The 19,693-nt window shown below is 40.0% G+C and overlaps 3 protein-coding genes across 3 annotated transcripts in view; 2 read left to right on the top strand and 1 right to left on the bottom strand.

The window, feature by feature from the left end:
- Window positions 1-19,693, top strand: part of LOC114552945 (heterochromatin protein 1-like) — a 600,023-nt gene that overhangs the window by 142,922 nt on the left and 437,408 nt on the right. The window lies entirely within an intron of this gene.
- LOC114553107 (NACHT, LRR and PYD domains-containing protein 3-like) overlaps window positions 1-19,693 on the top strand; it is a 582,600-nt gene that overhangs the window by 128,603 nt on the left and 434,304 nt on the right. The gene's annotated exons all lie outside the window — the stretch shown is intronic.
- Window positions 1-19,693, bottom strand: part of LOC114553109 (NACHT, LRR and PYD domains-containing protein 4-like) — a 239,017-nt gene that overhangs the window by 6,678 nt on the left and 212,646 nt on the right. The window contains 9 exon segments of the mRNA XM_028574254.1: window positions 6,075-6,121; window positions 7,474-7,647; window positions 8,881-9,054; window positions 9,958-11,723; window positions 11,773-11,810; window positions 11,967-12,189; window positions 12,366-12,444; window positions 14,487-14,594; window positions 14,861-14,968. Coding sequence (XP_028430055.1) covers window positions 6,075-6,121; window positions 7,474-7,647; window positions 8,881-9,054; window positions 9,958-11,723; window positions 11,773-11,810; window positions 11,967-12,189; window positions 12,366-12,444; window positions 14,487-14,594; window positions 14,861-14,968 — 2,717 coding nt within the window.

Raw genomic sequence — 19,693 nt, 5'->3', positions numbered from 1 at the left:
GGAGGACCAGGCAAGCAACCCATGGCTGTTTACAGCGTGTAGCCTCTTAGTAGTTATTTTAAACCACGAGAGGGGGGCTGTAAATCGGAAAGAGAGGACTGTGAGTTTGCAGTGTGTTTAGGGATTGTTGCCGTAATTCTAAGCCAATGAAGTGTGTTCCGTCGGCAAGGTAGTGGTATTTTTAGCGTTTCGTATTGTAATTCTAAGCCGAGGAAGTGTGCCTGACTGGTGTGTGGAGAGAACAGTGAGGTTGTTGTGTTTTCAGCGGTTCATACTGTAATTTTAAGCCGAAAAAGTGTGTCTGTCAGTTGGTTACAGAGCTCCACGTGAGCACGGGCTTTTATGACTGTCAATATAGCCAGCATCTAGCGTTAGCTACTCCGCTGTGCTGTGGAGTAATGTCTGGCTATGTGAGACTAGCATCTAACGTTAGCTACTTCGCTGTGCTGTGGAGTAATGTCTGGCTATGTGAGACTAGCATCTAACGTTAGCTACTCCGCTGTGCTGTGGAGTAATGTCTGGCTATGTGAGAAAAGCGTCTAGCAACATTGTTGTGAATGCTGTGGTCTCAGCCTGGCAACCCCGTGAACCGAGTCTGGGCAGGAGGGGGCGGGGAAACGACTCTCCAGTATTTTGAAATGGTAGTGCAGTAACTATTTTAACCGCTAGCCGCCAGTATTACATACAATATTACATATTGCACCTTTAAAAACCAAAGATAGGGTTGCACAATTAATCAAATTTTAATCACAATCACAATTATGGCTTCCCACGATCAAATTTGCGTGATCGAGCGATATTTAAAATGTGTCATTCCCTTCATAGAACAGTTTTTGCAAAGCCAGTCTAGCGCTCCATAAACCACTGTCTGATCACATGTCTCCATGAGCCAATCAGAGCTGTTCCCTGCACCGTGCAGCTTAGTTTCTAGATGTAGACCGTCACAGAGGACAGAGTAACGGGAGGAAAATTCCACAACAGGTAGCAGTCGGTCATCATAAGCTGGTTACGATGTTTACCAGTTTACAAGTAAACGCAACATTTTGTCCCGTCTGTGTTGTTTTTCAGACAACAGCAGTGACCAGTGCTAGTTTGTGTCTTTTAGCTCGTAGCTTTAGCAGCAGACTGTTGTACGTCCCGCTGTTGGAATCCTACAGTGAAATACAGACACACTACACTGTTTAGCTGTCAGCATTTTAGCCCTGTTTAATCCAGTTACTACTGTTGCTAATGATAGGCTAAGGTTACCTGCTGTGTAACGTGTTATTAGTGTTTACTAGCGTGACATGAAGCGATGTTTATGTTGCCTCTAACGTGGGTTTCGGAGCATCAAACCGCAACGCAGATATGTAAGTGGCAGTGTAATGAGCCACAGAAATCCACGTAGCTATTTTGTCTGGTAGATACCAGGCACCACATGCGCCGTTAACGTGAACAGAAAATTGCGATGCCTGTATCTTTCACAGCAAACGTGCATGTGTGGAAAGCAGTCGCACAACAGCTGAAATGGCATAACTTCTGAAATGGTATCCTTCAGTATCCTTCAATAAAGGAGGAATGTAGCACAATATGGATGTATTAGCAGGAATGTAGCACAATATGGATGAATGTAGCACAAATGGATGTATTAGTAGGAATAATTATATAATTATTGTGACAATAAAATTTGTTTTGGCACAAAATGGAACAATTAAGGAATGTAGCACAATAATTATTAGCGGAATGATGTATTAGCAGGAAGTAGCACAATATGGATGTAAAAGCAGTTATAATTATATAATTATGACAATAAAATTTGTTTTGGCTAAAATCAACAAATAATCGTGATAATTAATTGTGATCTCAACATTTCAAAATCATTTTTGACCATAATCGTGCAGCCCTAACCAAAGCGCTTCGTTACATTTGGAACATTTAAAAAGGTTAAACTGGTTAAATCCAAAAAATATAAATTATAAATAAAATATAAATAAAAAAAGTAACTGTTTTATATTTGATAAGCTAAAATCATCTAAAGCATTGGTTAACTCTGGTGTGTTCTTGTGAGAGAAAGAAAGGAGTTTTGTTTTATTTTAAAGGGTAACTTACCTACGTACAATTTAAGTCAACTGCCAAAGTTTCATATTTAAGGCGAGACACGGCAGGCAAAAACATCGTTTTTTTTTCACTGGTCAATTTTGAGATTTTTGGCTATTTGTGTTCAATAACATGTCTTCTTTCAGACATGTAAAAAAAAAAAAGTCAAAAATACACATTTAGGTCTTTATTTTACTATACTTCGTCTGATGGCGTTGGTAGATTTCTCCTAAATTCAAGAAAAGTTGGCGTTCTAAATCATCCCGCTGCTCCGCGATCGCTGTCTGCACCCTGTCATCACATATACCGTTGGAAAGCTCTCTCTCTCCTCTACAGTGCTGTCTGATCCAAATATGGTCATTTCCTTTTCATCAGCAACCAATCGTGAAAGTAAAAGGGGGGATTTAGCGCTAAATGCGCAATCTCATTGGCTGATGACAATTCCTGACAATGTGATTCGCTTAGAATGGTCACGTGACGCGCTCTGACATTTCCGCGGTAGTTCAGAATGTCAAAATAAATGCGTCAAAAACGGTCGAAAATCACCTCAGAGAAGACGAAAACAGTTGCTATTAACAAGAAGACTCAGGGGATTACACACTAAGACACCAGATGATGAAATGTCTTCATATAGTACGTCGATGTTTAAACTGTCATTCAGAAAACAGGAGTTTTCAGAAAACAGGGAGTAATCAGACTGCAGCAGTTTACAGAAATGTATGGCCTACATGTCATATATTAAATATGTAGGTGTCACATATATACTATTCTACTATAATTACTATAAAATACTAAACAAATCTATAATTTTGGGATCCTAATGTGGTTGTGAGTCCCTCAGGCTGTGGCAGGAAGATCCATATTCAGCTGTCAGTAGAGTTGCTGTCCCCTCTCCTAGGAGAACTACCAGCTTCTTTTCTGGTGTTAACTTTGGGAAGTTTTATTTTTTGGCTATTTTTCCAAGGTGTAAATCTCTTAGTGAAGATAGTTTTCCCAGTGGAGGAGGAAGGTCATCTCTGTCTGATCCAGTTGGTGGTCACTGAGTCTGTATTTAGTCAGGATCCGTCTCTTCTTCATATCTCTGACAGTGTGAAGATAATGTGTCAAATAACAATTTAGTCTACTTTGATTGCTTTCTCCAATGTTCTAAATATTGGTCTTTTGAATGATCACCATAAGAAGCTCATCCCTGTGTATCACCGGATGTCCAGTGACAGTGCAGCATGGAGGCACTAGATGCCAACGCATGCCTCAACTTGGTTACATGGACCCAATGTCCAAAAATAGTCTTTGTGGGGAAAAGCAGGGTTGAGGCTGCAGCCAGTATGACTATTTCTACATTCACTGAGGGTGCCTCTGCCATGCTGGCTGTGATGGAGAAATTGTGGCTTCAGAGCACAGACTGTTAATGCAATGAAGGATGAGTGACATGGTTAGGATCTCAAAAGCCAATAGTGTCCATACCGCCAGTGCAAAGTGCTTAAAAGTGTAAGCACAGCCAAAAAAGTGAAAAGACACCAGCAGGAGATGGAGGAGGGCCTTAATATGGTACTGGCATGGATATGTATACTGTAAACTAACTTGGGGAACCAGGCTGTGTAATGGTTTGTGTTCTGCCACAGTTTACAGTTGTATTCAGTTAACTATGTTTTGATGAAGGTTTGTCAATAAGAGTTTTGGATGTTTTGTACATGGATTTGTTGATTGTTGATCTTTAATTCATGGCAATAGAAATTAGTGGAATTTTTATAAAAACATTTAAAGGCCGTTTGCTCAAAAAAATAGGATGATTTTTCACTTCTGTAGGAAATCAATTTACAGTTGTATTCCTAACTATATTGTGAAGGTTTGTTATTTTGTTGATCTTAGCCTGATTTAGGTAACTAAAAAAGGGCGGAAATCAATTCATAATCAGTATTTTCCCTAGGTAACAAAAGGAGATATTCATAATCCCTCTGGGTAAATCTTTTCATTAAATATATCAACAAAATGCAATAATAATTTTGAACCTTGTTGTTTTCAATGGTCAGATTTGTCACGTCAAAATATATGCAAATTAGCGCATATTTAATTAGATATAGCCTGATTAGCATATTTAAAAATAAAATTACAGAAAACTTGCAATACATTTTTTTCTCCTATTCATGTGAGTAACTGGTAAAGTTTCATGGTGATATCTGTAAGTTCAAATTTTTACCCTATTCACCTGTAGTGTCTCGCCTTAAATGAAAAAGGGTTAGAGGACATTTGCTTGAAATGTATTCGGACGCGTAACTATCGGAAGCAGGGTAAGCGGTGCTTATGGGCCCGGACCAATCAGAGCAACACTGGAAGATATTGATTGACAGCCGGGGCCCCCTATCGCATTTTCATTACTTCCGTCAATCCCAGCAGTCCCACCTGCAGCCACTGACCAAGCGGGAGTGAGAACAGGTCAAATTAATTTCCTAGTTTCTGTTATGAAGACAAGACGTGTGTTTGACTCGAACATCTCACATTTACCAACAAAACGTACAGCGATAGACCGTCCTGCCAACATGGAGACATTTTAACATCAATGTACGCTGTCACTGAAGCTGCTGCTGTTTCAATACTGTCGGCTCTCTGCAGCGGGGGGGCTGCTGCTCCATTTCCCCCGCGACTGATGCATACACACACACACACACACACACACACACACAGTGGACACAGGAAAAACACAGACACACACACACACACACGATGACCAGTGGATGCAGGAAAAAAAAAGATGAGACGACACAATGACCCAGCTACGCTCGTTATTCTAAGTGCAATGATAAGTTAAAGTCCAATAAGTCCTTTATCAAACCGTATGAATGTATGTGTGGCCAGGATAGGAAATTAACTAACAATGTAAAGATCAACAAGCCAGTGATAGTGACAAATATGTTCATATTTGATTAATTGAATAAATTATAATTTTTTGTCTTAAATCCACCAGCCCCTTTCATATTATACCAACATTTGCAGCATCCTGAGCCTTTTTGGTAAGGTTCCTAGGAAATCTCAGCCCAGAGTAATTCATTAATAGTAATAATTATTATTCCCCAAAACAAGTATATATATATACTATACTATATTTTTTTGCAACTTTCACTGTCTTCTACAACTTAATTGCAACAAACATACAAAAGACATTGCAACTTTTATCGCAATTTTTTACAAAAGCTCCCGTGAAATCAGGCATTTTGGGCCGCAACAATCTCAAAAAAGGACGTGAAATCCTGGAGGGATGTCCTTGTGTGTTTTTTCATGTGTTATGGTGCGCATTCACCCGTGTTTTTTTGTTGTTGTGGTGCACGTAGGCTACTCCTGATTTTGTCATCTCATCTCTTATATGCAGTGTCTATATGATCCTATCCTGTCCTATTCATGGTAGCCTACTCGTGGACATTGCGCCGTCATCACGTGCTGTAGTAGGGGGGCCCACCTTGATAATCCTGCTTAAGGGCCCGGTGTTGGCTCGTTACGCCATTGAATGTATTGGTAGCAATCATTTTCTCTAAGGGATTTTTAAGTGCATTGGCACATGTTAAGAGTTTTATTTGAGACTGTAAAAGCAGTAAAGATGTTTATGTATAACATAAAGGGATATCTTGAAAAAAAGACTAAAACAAAAGATTTGAATACAACACAAAATATTAAAATACATTTCTTAAATACTAAATACTTGACATTTGTTTCTGGGGAAATACCGATAAAGCTCATAGTGTGTTGGGTAGTTCAACAGTGGAGGCACCGCGCTACTGCTTCTTGATTATTTCTTCATAGTTACTTATGCCTATAATAATAACATCCACTGGTAAAGGGAGATTTGGCCAATTCAACATCAACTACTAAGCACTCGGGATCCTGTTCAGTAAAACATTGAAATAGAAAGTAACCTCATCTTATAATATACTTCCAGTGCCGGGAAGGGGTTAAACTAGTGTAACACACAGCTGAGTTCTCTTAGAGCAAACTTAAAACACACTCACACTTCCTCACACCAGGTCTCAGTCTCTGCGGTCCACCATGTTCCACCCTGCAGGAAGAAACAAAGTCACAATCAGTTGGTCAAGGCCACACCCCCACCCTCCACCTTGCCCCCCCTCTCTCCTCCTCAATAGCTACAGACACAGAAATGGCACATCCTAAGGAAAGCTCATTGTGGGGCTGGCTCTGGTGGCTGTAATTCTGCACCAAGGCTGAATATTGGGAAAGAGACTTCAGATACAGTATTAGTGGACCACTAAGGCCTATATAAAAGAGACTTTAGATACAGTATTAGGGGACCACTAAGGTCTATATAAAGAGACTTCAGATACAGTATTAGGGGACCACTAAGGTCTATATAAAAGAGACTTCAGATAGAGTATTAGGGGACCACTAAGGCCTATATAAAAGAGACTTCAGATACAGTATTAGGGGACCACTAAGGCCTATATAAAAGAGACTTTAGATACAGTATTAGGGGACCACTAAGGTCTATATAAAAGAGACTTCAGAGACAGTATTAGGGGACCACTAAGGTCTATATAAAAGATACTTCAGATACAGTATTAGGGGACCACTAAGGTCTATAATAGAGACTTCAGATACAGTATTAAGGGACCACTAAGGTCTATATAAAAGAGACTTCAGATACAGTATTAGGGGACCACTAAGGCCTACGTATATAAAAGAGACTTCAGATACAGTATTAGGGGAGCACTAAAGTCTATATAAAAGAGACTTCAGATACAGTATTAGGGGACCACTAAGGCCTATATAAAAGAGACTTCAGATACAGTATTAGGGGACCACTAAGGTCTATATAAAAGAGACTTCAGATACAGTATTAGGGGACCACTAAGACCTATATAACAGAGACTTCAGATACAGTATTAGGGGAGCACTAAGGTCTATATAAAAGAGACTTCAGATACAGTATTAGGGGACCACTAAGACCTATATAAAAGAGACTTCAGATACAGTATTAGGGGACCACTAAGGTCTATGGAGGTTTGGAGGGGTTTTCATTTAGTTTGTGTGTAAAATGGTCTAAATTAATGACATGTAAATAGGATAAAAAGGTTTTGCTTATTTTTCTAACTTAATTCAATTATTTTATAAACTACCAAAAAACGTCCCATTTGGTACTGGTACCAAATTTCAGCTACCTGTAACGCTACAAAAGTTGATTAGGAAAAGTGAGTACTCAACTTGAAAGTATGTTGCATAAAAGTGATATGTAAGTTGATTCAATCTTATTTTGTTAATGCCAATCGAATCATTCGGGGCTTTTGACCTTGAGTAAAACTCAGTATTTGAGTTATAAGATTGAGAACCCCTGTAATACACCTTCACTTAGATCCTCCATTCAACAAGAACCAGAAAGTGTTCATCCATCCATACCTCAGAGTGTCCAGTCTCCAGTTTGGATCCTCCAGTAAAGTAGAAAGCAGCTTTACTCCTGAGTCTCCTAGATGATTGTAGCTCAGGTCCAGCACTCTCAGATGGGAGGGGTTGGATCTCAGAGCTGAGGCCAGAGAAGTACAGCCTTCCTCTGAGATCATACAGCCTGAGAGACTACACACACACACAAACACACAGAGACACACACACGCACATACACACACGGTCAATTCAGGTATGACCCGGCCACAACCCGGGAGCAATATATAACAACTACCCTTAGTGCTAGAAATGGGTGGGGCTTTACAGTCCAGCTGTACACGACAATAACTAATGGGGTGTAGCTACTTTAAATTGTCATTGTCCAGTAGAGAGAGAAAGATAAATAAACCTTATTTTATAATTATTTTGCAGTGATTACATTCTAAAGCTCAAATAAATAATCAGATGATTTTGTGGAGACTGATTTCTGGCAGCTGGATAAGGAAGAAGGTTTATGCTAGTATAGATTTTTGACTGGGAATGCATTTATTTGCACCGTCCTGCTGTTGTTGAAGCTGCCTGTACAAACCCAGCGTAATTAGTGAGTCACTAATTTTAGGCTCAGAGCTGAATGCTAAATGTAGCCTATTTTGCATTGCTTCTAATGCTATTTCTCCATTCGGACTTACTGTGCATTGTGTAGGTCTTTTATGTCTCTGTCTGTGATGTCAACATGCCTATCCTGATTTGGTCTGGTTTCCCCATGGGCAAGTTACTGACACTGTATTTGATGTATTTGATCTTTAATTACGTGAAAAATGTGCAATGTTATTGGAGAAGATACATTCCGGTGTCAATGACACTATACTATTTAATATACTGTATTTTTATATAGCAGAAAGGCCTTAGAAGCTGATGTTTTAATTTATTTATGTTATAACATACACAACGTAGTGAGACTGTCAAAAAGGGGATCGTCACATCGGCTTGAGCCTTCCTCAGGGTGTAGCGAAGGTAAGCTGAAAAGAGTAAAGGAAGCTAAAAAGAGAACAGAAGAGAGTAGCTGAGCTTCCGCCAGACAACTCTGACTGGCTTTTAGACATTGCAGAGAGTTTTGCGAAATAAAAAAGGGCAGGACAGCGAGCTGGCCTTCTTGTTGTTGGATTATTTAGTAATATTAGCTGGTTGCTACGTGTTGTATTGTTGCACCTTTGACTCTGTTAGCAGAGTTGTTGACTTGCTAGATTTCGATTACAAGTAATGTCATCATAAAAAATGCATGTGTAGAGGTATCGATATTTATGATAGCAGTGTAGAAGTAAATTACTGTAAAACTATAGGGACACAAATCGAGAAAAAAAATAGTAATGTTACACAATTTTGCTTTAACTTGCATTGTTACTCAGGTCCTAACTGAACACCAACCTGAGAGTTTGCAGTCTGCAGTGTGGACTCTTCAGTCCAGGAGACACCAGTGTCACTCCTGAATCCTGCAGGTCATTGTTACTCAAGTCCAGCTCTCTCAGACTAGAGGACTGGGAGCTGAGAATTGAAGACAGAGCTTCACAGCTTCTCTCTGAAAGGTCACAGCCACTCAGTCTGAAAGGGATTCAATAAAAAGTAAATCCAGTAATTAAAATAGGAAGAAAATAACCGCTCAGAGGGTTACTTTTTAATTAACTGAACACCAACCTGAGAGTTTCCAGTCTGCAGTGTGGACTCTTCAGTACAGGAGACAACAGCTCCACTCCTAAATCCCGCAGGGCGTTGTTACTCAGGTCCAGCTCTCTCAGACTCGAGGACTGGGAGCTGAGAACTGAAGAGAGAGCTTCACAGCTTCTCTCTGAAAGGTCACAGCTACTCAGTCTGAAAGGGATTCAATAAAAGGTAAATCCCATAATCAACATTGGAAGAAAATAACTGCTCAGAAGGTGATACTTTTTAATTAACTGAACACCAACCTGAGAGTTTGCAGTCTGCAGTGTGGACTCTTCAGTCCAAGAGACAACAGCTCCACTCCTAAATCCTGCAGGATGTTATTACTCAGGTCCAGCTCTCTCAGACTCGAGGACTGGGAGCTGAGAACTGAGGGCAGAGCTTCACATCTTCTCTCTGTCAATGTACAGCCACTCAGCCTGAAAGAGATTCAATAGAAAGGCCATTCAATAATTAATATATGAAGAAAATAACAACTTAGAACAATAACAACTTTTTCAAATAGATGAGCAACAACCTGAGAGTTTCCAGTCTGCAGTGTGGACTCTTCAATCCAAAGGACAGATGCTCCACTCCTGAATCCTGCAGGTCATTTTTACTCAGGTCCAGCTCTCTCAGACTAGAGGACTGGGAGCTGAGAACTGAGGACAGAGCTTCACAGCTTCTCTCTGACAGGGTACAGCCACTCAGTCTGAAAAGGAATCAGCAACAGATAAGAACACAGATACAAACAAATTCTAATTAAAGAAAAACTAAATTAATCTGGATAGTTCTGTGTTAACGTACAGAGCTTTGTTGGAGGCTTTGACCACTGGCAGCAGCCTCAGAAGAGCCTCCTCTGAAGCAGAGTATTTCTTCAGGTCAAACACATCCAGATTGTTTTCAGATGACAGTAAGATGAAGACCAGAGCTGACCACTGAGCAGTAGACAGTTTATCTGTGGAGAGACTTCCTGAAGTCAGGGACTGTTGGATCTCCTCCACTAGAGAACCATCATTCAGTTCATTCAGACAGTGGAACAGATTGATGCTTCTCTCTGCAGACAGATTCTCACTTATCTTCGTCTTGATGTACTCAACTGTTTCCTGATACGTCTGTGAGCTACTTCCTGTCTGTGTCATCAGACCACGTAGGAGAGTCTGATTGGTCTGCAGTGAAAGACCCAGGAGGAAGCGGAGGAACAAGTCCAGGTGTCCATTAGGACTATCTAAGGCCTTGTCCACAGCACTCTGATGGAGACATTTTACTTTAGGTTTGACTCTGAAGGCATTAGGCAGCAGGGATGTTGATTGATGTTCTGACAGCAGGTTGACTCCAGAGTTGATGAATGTCAGATGGACATGAAGAGCAGCCAGGAACTCCTGAACACTCAGATGGACGAAGCAGAACACCTTTTCCTGGTACAGTCCACTCTCCTCTTTAAAGACCTGTGTGAACACTCCTGAGTACACTGAGGCTTCTCTGATATCGATGCCACACTCTGTCAGGTCTGATTCATAGAAGATCAGGTTGTCTTTCTGCAGCTGCTCAAAAGCCAGTTTTCCCAGAGACTCAATCATCTTCTTCGTCTTTTTATTCCAGTTTGAATCGATCCCAGCTCCTCCACCGTATTTGGTTTTCAGTTTGGACTGAACCACCAGGAAGTGGATGTACATCTCAGTCAGGGTCTTGGGCAGCTCTCCTCCCGCTCTGGTTTTCAACAACTTCTCCAGAACTGTAGCAGTGATCCAGCAGAAGACTGGGATGTGGCACATGATGTGGAGGCTTCGTGATGTCTTGATGTGAGAGATGATTCTGCTGGCCTGCTTCTTGTCTCTGTATCTCTTACTGAAGTACTCCTCCTTCTGTGGGTCAGTGAACCCTCTGACCTCTGTCACCATGTCAACACACTCAGCAGGGATCTCCTTGGCTGCTGCAGGTCGTGTGGTTATCCAGAGGCGAGCAGAGGGAAGCAGTTTCCCCCTGATGAGGTTTGTCAGCAGCACATCCACTGAGTTGGACTCTGTAACATCAGTCAGGATCTCAGTGTTGTGGAAGTCCAGAGGAAATCGACACTCATCCAGACCATCAAAGATGAACACAACCTGGAACTCTTCAAACCTGCACATTCCTGCTTCTTTGGTTTCACTAAAGAAGTGATCAACAAGTTCTACCAAGCTGTACTTTTTCTCTTTCAGCAGATTCAGCTCTCTGAAAGTGAATGGAAATATGAACTGGATGTCCTGGTTGGCTTTGCCTTCAGCCCAGTCCAGAGTGAACTTCTGTGTTAAGACTGTTTTCCCGATGCCAGCCACTCCCTTTGTCATCACTGTTCTGATCGGTTCATCTCTTCCAGGTGATGCTTTGAAGATGTCTTCACATCTGATTGTTGTTTCTGGTCTGTCTGGTTTCCTGGATGCTGTTTCAATCTGTCTGACCTCATGTTCTTCATTGACCTCTGCAGTCCCTTCATCTGTGATATAGATTGCCGTGTAGATCTTATTCAGAAGCGTTGGCTTTCCTGCTTTTGCAATCCCCTCAAACACACACTGGAACTTCTTCTCCAGGTTGGACTTGAATTTAGGGCGGCATACTGCAACACTTGTTTCTGAACAACCTAACAAACAACAAATTCAATCAGAGAATGTCAACATTTAATGCTGTATCTTTTTTAAGAAAAAACAGCCCTTGATCTGATGCAAATGTGTGCAGTTTAGTTACAGCATAGTTTGGAAATATACACTTCTCACATTTTGCGTCCATTTCCTCTTTCCATCATTATAAATCTGTTAAAATCCTCTTACTGCTCTTCAGACGGTCAGCCAGCTCCTCCTGCTTCATTCTCCTCAGGAAGTGCAGTGTGATCTTCAGAAATGCCTCTCTGCTCCTCCTCCTCTGTTCTTCATCCTCATCCTCACCATCCAAAACCTTCTCATCCTCCCTCTGACTCTCTAAGCATTCTGGGTAATCTGGACTCAGAACCTTCTGAAAATTCTTCAGCTCTTTCTTTACAAAAGTGACGATGCTTTCCTCCAACAGCTGGAACAGAATGATAAACTCCACATTTGGTTTAAAGAACTCAACATGTGATTAATTTATCAGTCTAAAGGCCTGCTGGTTTGAAAAGAGCAGCATGGAGACTATTGGGATCTGAATGGTAGTTTATCATTTAATCTGTAGTTAATATTGAAAACTTTCTTTTAATATGTACACACCATAAATATGGAGTCCAGGTCTGTTTGCTGCTGCAGGTCAGACTGACCACCGAGGCCCTCTGAGCTCTCCTGGTGAACTCTGTAGAGACAACATCAAGTGTAAGAACATGATCTGCACACAGTCCTTATGATGACAAAATGGCAACTGTGGCTATTGAGGTAACACAATGGAGTGTGATGTGGTTCAGGTCAATAGTTTAGACGCATACATGGATGCGTTCATTGGCTACATCACTAAATGCATCAATGACGTCTTATGGAGGATTACTGTACAGACATTCCCAAAATAAGAAGAATCTTTTTTAACAGGGACATCAATGCCACAATATGAGCCACTAAAGGGCAGAAGGGTACTTCGCAACAACAGTTTTCTTTTAAAGAGGTGCAATTGAATACACCATTAGTTTGAGGATTTGTTTGGAGCCAACTTGCTTTATCTTCATTGTTTGTTTCCATAACTCACTCACAGGGAAGGAAAAATGTTCCCACACCATTGACTTCAGGGGAGCAGGAGAATTTTCCAGTTCTGTTGTGTTTCCGGCATCTCCAACTCTGATGAGTAAATGTTACCCAGTGTCTTTAGCTGCATGTTACCAGCGAGTAAGCTAAGCTGTGTCTATTCTTTTCTTTGGTTATGCGCAAGTAAGCTAGGATGTAGAATGAAAACAATACTGGGGGAATTGTAGATGGTGCTCCTGATTTAGATAGTCCAAACTGAAAGCTCATTTGGATAAATTCTGGAATTTAAAATCTAAATTGTGACATGTAGCATATTGATAAATGCCTACAACTAAGGCTTTTTGGATTTTGGAAGTACAAGAAGTCAGGTATGTGCTCTGGAGAACTATGAGCAGTGTGAAGTAGTCTGGATCAATAGAAATATATTTCCAGGATAATTGTCTGACATCTAGCGTGTGCCCTTCATCTTCCGATCTCTTTGTTGCCGTTTTCCAAATCCCTTTGCTACGGGAAACAACAACACATTACAAGCTAGCAAGCTACAAACTGAAAATTAAAGATTGTGCAACAAGGCATGCCTCCTTGGTTCTTTTGGGGAATGTTGTAAAGATTTAAAAATAATGTTTATGGCATTTCCTATCTAACTGGGACATTTTGGGAAATATTGTGGGATTGCTGTGGATGAAGTTCACACAAAATTATACTGTTAAGAGCCAATGAGGTTTAACCATGTATCAGCTAATTTAAATAGCTCACGTTACTGTATTGTGTCAACAGTTAACTTCATTTAATATTGAATGTGGTGTTTTCTTCTTAGACATTTTCCACCTCTAACTGCTCCAGAAAAACATTGTGCATTGTTTTTATGTCTGCTGTGCTGTCCCATTGTGGATGTTTTGTATTATTATTGATGCTCAATAAAAAATATTGAAAAAAAAAATCTGATTGGCTTAGCCTGACCCTCAGCCATGTCACCTCCGTCTGAAGTTATAGATAGTTTTGAATCGTTGGTTACACAGAGAAAACTGAAAAAGTTGAGATTAAAAAGAAAAAAACTGTTGGAGCAGGATGTGTCAAAGCAGCACTGATGAAGCAGTACCAGGACCCAGAAGAAGAGACATGACAGGTGCACTATTGGTACGTTTGGGAATAATATGTGTGCATTAGGTCAAAGCAGGTTTGAGAGGGAATATGCATTTATTATGCTATTATAACAATGACTTCCTAAACTCATTAATATATGCCGATAATTCTAGTCTATCACAAGTTTACAAGTCTTTTATTTTGTATGTAAATACAGTATGTAACATATTCAAGAGGAGAAGGAAAATGATGAAGAGGAGGAGGACAGGCAGGAGGAGTATGGAGCAGGAGGAACCAGCACAGATACAGTGAAAGGTACAAGTCCAGTGTGCAGGGCTGTAGAACTTAGCGTTGGCTTCTTTTGGTCTCTTTATGTAGTGTTATTATTACTACTATTAAAATGACTTCCAAAAAAGGTTCTGATCTGGTTTATTGGCATTTCTTTAAACCAATTAATCTGTTTGGTGGTTCTGGTCCTGGTATCACTGGGCATCAGATCAAAACCACATTTTGTGGCATCGCTGAACCTAGACCATGAAGTTCAGAGAGTCTGATAATAACAAAGTTTTAAATTCTTACCTTTCATCAACAGCTTGTCCATCTTTAAACTGAATAGGACGATACATAGACCAGTCACTCTTCATGGACACACAGCTGGGTTCAGGTCCAGGTTTCTGTTGCTGCATCCTGATACAAACAAAGACAGTGGATCAGTAACTATTCACCAAAATGTAATCTGATGAAAGATGCTGTCTCATCGTTGGCTCTTTGTTGACTAATAAAGTAAGAAGTTAATTTTATTTATATATTAATACAGTAGGTGTACACTGTGATGTCACTGCTGACACATTATATCGTTGAGTCCTACAACAGACTACGAAGCTCTGGACAAAGTCCAGATTCTTCTTCTCAGGAGAGTCAGATAATTACAAAGTTCACTTTTAAATTCTTACCTTTCATCAGCAGCTTGTCCATCTTCAAACTTAATAAGACGACCCATAGACCGGTCACTCTTCATGGACACACAGCTGGGTTCAGGTCCTGGTTTCTGCTGCTGCATCCTGATACAAACAAAGACAGTGGATCAGTAACTATTCACCAAAATGTAATCTGATGAAAGCTGCTGTCTCATCTCAGTTGATAATCAGTCGTTGGCTCTTTTCTGACTAATAAAGTATATAGTTAATATTATATACATATATTTTCAGTGTGAATAATGATGGAGGAGTGATGTGAGTGCTGAGCTCTAACATGGAGAAGAGTCCATCATCATCTCACCTCTGAGCTTTGGTCTGGCTGTCATGGTCCCCACCCAGAGTGGTTTTAGAGGGAGGGGCTCCCTCCTCTCTGTCCTCACACTGACTCATAGCAGAGTCCTCACCTGCTGGGAGACATGACCTCTGTTACTATAACAAGCTTTTCATCACAGGACACATTAGTCTCTCATTCCTCTAACATGTCACAGATACTGTAGAAAACAGAGAATCAGCTGCTCTTTCCTTCAGGAACACACAAACCAAGTCTGTCTTAATAGTTGGAAGATGCAGTGTTTCCTCTATGTTGATTGGCTGAGATGGCTGTGGGTTGAATACAACACATGATGCCCAGGTGGATGTAAGTAGTCTGACAAGTTCTGACACATCTTTCATTTACACTGATGATTTAAGCTGTCCCTCATCAGATGATGGAGTTCTACTATCTGTCCACTAGATGGAGCTAACTGACCATCTAATGAGATAAAGATCAACAACATCAACTCTCTGCTGCTCATTACTGTTAAAAAAAAAAATAGGCTGTTACATCATATCTAGGGCTGAGGGGAAGTGGAAGAAGGGAAGTGGAACTGATGACTTTAGCTGATAATACTTGTGTACTTTTACGTTGATACACTACCTAACTACTTTTAACTCAGTAATATCTTCAAAGTACAACTTTAACATGTACTAATGCAGTGTATGTGTGTATTAGTACTTTTACTGCAGTACAGAATAAACATTAGAGACTTCAGACTCTTTCATGAGTTGTGTGTTTGAAATATGAATAATAAGTGAGTTTCAGTAATGTTTAATGAGTCATGTATTGTCCTCACACTAACAGATCAGCTCCAGTCCTGTCTCACTTTGTCAGCAGAGCTACATTTGATTTCTCAAATATTGATTTGGAAACAGCTCCATTATGGTTAGCATGGTTAGCATTGGTTAGCTCCTGTTGTTAGAGCAGCTGGTGATCCTGAACACGTGGCTCTTAGGATTACGACTTGATAACTGTTACAGACTGTAACAGAGTTTATTTTGGATAGGGTTCACTGTAACTTACTGTTAAACATATCCAAACTAAACTCTTCTCCAACTAAACACATTTTACAGTTTAATGAAAAAAGTGATACTTACCAGATGTTTAACGTGGAGCAAACATCTGCATCACAAAAAGACAAAGTGAAAGTAACACAAAGAACAGGAAGTATACCAGAGAGAGAGAGAGGAAGGGAGGGGGAGAGAGAAGCTTAATTTTGTTCCACAGTCTTCACCTGAACGTGTCAGAATAATCTGATCATATCAAATATTGAATTACACAGGGGACATTTTACTGCCCTGAGAACTTACATTAATACAATATATCAGTATATAGAGCATAGAACAGTGCAGCAATAAAACATAGTTTAACTTAGTATCAGATATAATTTAGTAGCCTACATCATATAAAAAAGGAAAATATAATATCAATATATGCTATAATACAGTAATACAGACAACCTCCAGTCCTGTCTCACTTTGTCAGCAGAGCTACATTTGACTTCTTAAAGGCTTAAAGTGATGTGACGCGTTTTTTAGGTTACAACATTTTTTGTCACATACAGCAAACATCTCCTCACTATCTGCTAGCTGCCTGTCCCCTGAACACACTGTAAAAAACATCTCCTCACTATCTGCTAGCGGCCTGTCCCCTGAACACACTGTAAAAAACATCTCCTCACTATCTGCTAGCTGCCTGTCCCCTGAACACACTGTAAAAAACATCTTCTCACTATCTGCTAGCTGCCTGTCCCCTGAACACACTGTAAGAAATATCTCCTCACTATCTGCAAGCTGCCTGTCTCCTGAACACATTGTAAAAACATCTCCTCACTATCTGCTAGCTGCCTGTCCCCTGAACAAACTGTAAAAAACATCTCCTCACTATCTGCTAGCTGCCTGTCCCCTGAACACACTGTAAAAAATATCTCCTCACTATCTGCAAGCTGCCTGTCCCCTGAACACACTGTAGAAAACATCTCCTCACTATCTGCTAGCTGCCTGTCCCCTGAACACACTGTAAAAAAACATCCCCTCCCCCGAACCATAACAAACAGTGTTCTTATTTTAGTGAATATCAAATATTATAAAACAGCATTTCTTTCCCTTATGCTGGTTTAGCTCTATAAAATCCATCCAAATTGTGATAAAAAGGAAACATTGGTTTTGTAACTGTTCTCTTTTAGATTATTTTTAAAGGTTATGTTTCTGCAAATAGTGAAAGTCAATCAAAACAAAACTAAATTGTCTTTAAAGTAGTTTTTAAATAAAAAAAATGATGTGAACACCTTATTTATTATTGCTACTATATCCCTTCTATTTGAGGCATGACAAGCTCATGACTCAAAAATGTAGCACATATAAATGATAATAATTTCTTTAAAAGAAAAGGGAATTACCAAAATAAAATGTTTTCAACATCAACTTAATTAATAATTTATTTTTAAGCAATTTGTGATATAGCAACCCAAGAACTCACTAGAGTATGCTATTAAAACTGCTTTCAGCTGAAATCTCATATCAACCTGTATTGGTTTCAATATAACCAATAACCTCAGACAACTTAAACAAAAGCATTTTGTTTATTTTCTTTTATCTCTAGTTTACAACCCAAAGCTATACTAATCACGGTCTGGTAGTTCTAAAAATCATCATGAATAAACGTTTTTTAGGCCTATAGAGCAAACCTAAGTACTTCTAATTTGAAGTCTATTTATCCAATTTGTTACCTGATATGGGAAACATATCACATTATCAATTGTCCCTAATAGCAAAAAAAAAAAAAAACAGTGTATCAGTGCAAAGCATTTCTTCATTGCATGAAGCGAGTGTGTGTGTGGTATGTGAAACTGCTATGTGTATGCTCAAAACTTCTTGGACTCCTCCTCTCTCAGTGAGAGGGTGTGTGTGTGTATGCGTGAAATTTGAGCTAGTTGCTCGCTGGCTGTCGTCCTGTCTACACCTCTAGTGCTCTATCTTAACAGGGGTGTGTGTGTGTATGTGTGTATGTAGGGTTCTGTCAATAAAGTTTTCCCTACTTCTCCTTAGTGAAAAAAACAGTGTGTGTGTTTTGCAGCCGCACAGTCACAGACAGTCCACTCCCCTTTTTTCGCCCAAAGCGTAATTTGATCCAGTCCGCAGCTGTGCAACCCACTTCACACTCTCCCTGCGTTTGGATTTCACTGTCAGCGTTCCTGACTATTTTTCCCAATAACTATTTACCCCCTTTAATATACCTAGGATTTTATATTATTATCTTTTCTAGATCCACTACATAGCGTTTTTGTCCCACCAAGTATGTTGATTATTATATTATATTATTTTTATATAATTTATTAAAACTCCTACGCGTCTGTCTCCTATGAGTACTCTCTCTATTTTGACTCCTTTCTCCGTGAAACTGTCACAATCTAATCGTCACCGTTTATTATAACAATCCAACTATTTAATCCACACCGTTGCCACAGTCTCAACTAGGCCTACAGTCTCACTATAAAACCAAGTCAAGCCTTGCCACCATTAAACCAACATGCTAACAGTCTACTAACCCAAACTAGATAAACATTTGCCACACAAATGAATACACTGCTCACATCATCACGCCAAACACATTAGTACACTGCACACATTAAAATCATCACAACAAATACATTAGTACACTGCTTTTCACCTGGGTTTTCGAGACTGGATCGCTATGGGCAAATCGCCCTGTGAGATCACTTTTGCATTTTTGTTTTTTACCTTTACTGCGTGTCCCCAATTTACTTTATGCTCTTCTGATTTTTTATTTTAATTTTATATAGTGACACCAATTCTCCACCAGGTGTCACTCTTAGACCATATCTCGAAACCCAGTTCTCCAGTCAGCTTTAGACAGCTCTTTCTACGCGAGATGTCTTTAGTTTGTAATCACAGGCAATAGATTATTTTTAGACAACACTCCTCACTCGAGATGTCTTTTTACTGGACGACACTCCTCACTCGAGGCGTCTCAGTTAAACTGGACGACACTCCTTGACTCGAGGCGTCTCAGTTTTTCCCAGGCGACACTCCTTGACTCGAGGCGTCTGTCTCTGCGTGCAATATCACTTACAGTATTGGTTAGCCCAATTTTTAATTAAAACCCAAGATGTCTTACCCTCACAGATCCAAAAAGAAATTTAGTTTTGAGGTTCGAATGTGAGAATTTTGGTCTTTCTTAAAGACAAAACAGGAATTCTCTTACCTTTAATTTTGGTGCACCATTTGGATCCGGAGAGAAGAGTCTGAGTGTGTGAAGTCCAGCCAAAAAGTTCTGGTTGGCTTCTGTTGGTTTCCTGGTCTTTACCTCACATCGGGGTCACCATGTAGGAAAAAAAGCGACCGATTCTACTCTGTGGCGCCCAAAGTCTTTTAAGAACCACCGGTCACTAACGTTAGCACTTCAAATTCCGAAATTTCTCTCTCTGCCCCCGACAAGAGTGAGACTGCTGCAGCAGGGAGATCACCTTTACC

Source organism: Perca flavescens, chromosome 3, assembly GCF_004354835.1.
Source record: "Perca flavescens isolate YP-PL-M2 chromosome 3, PFLA_1.0, whole genome shotgun sequence".
Taxonomy (NCBI): Eukaryota; Metazoa; Chordata; class Actinopteri; order Perciformes; family Percidae; genus Perca; species Perca flavescens.
This window is presented reverse-complemented; position numbering and strand designations above follow the sequence as displayed.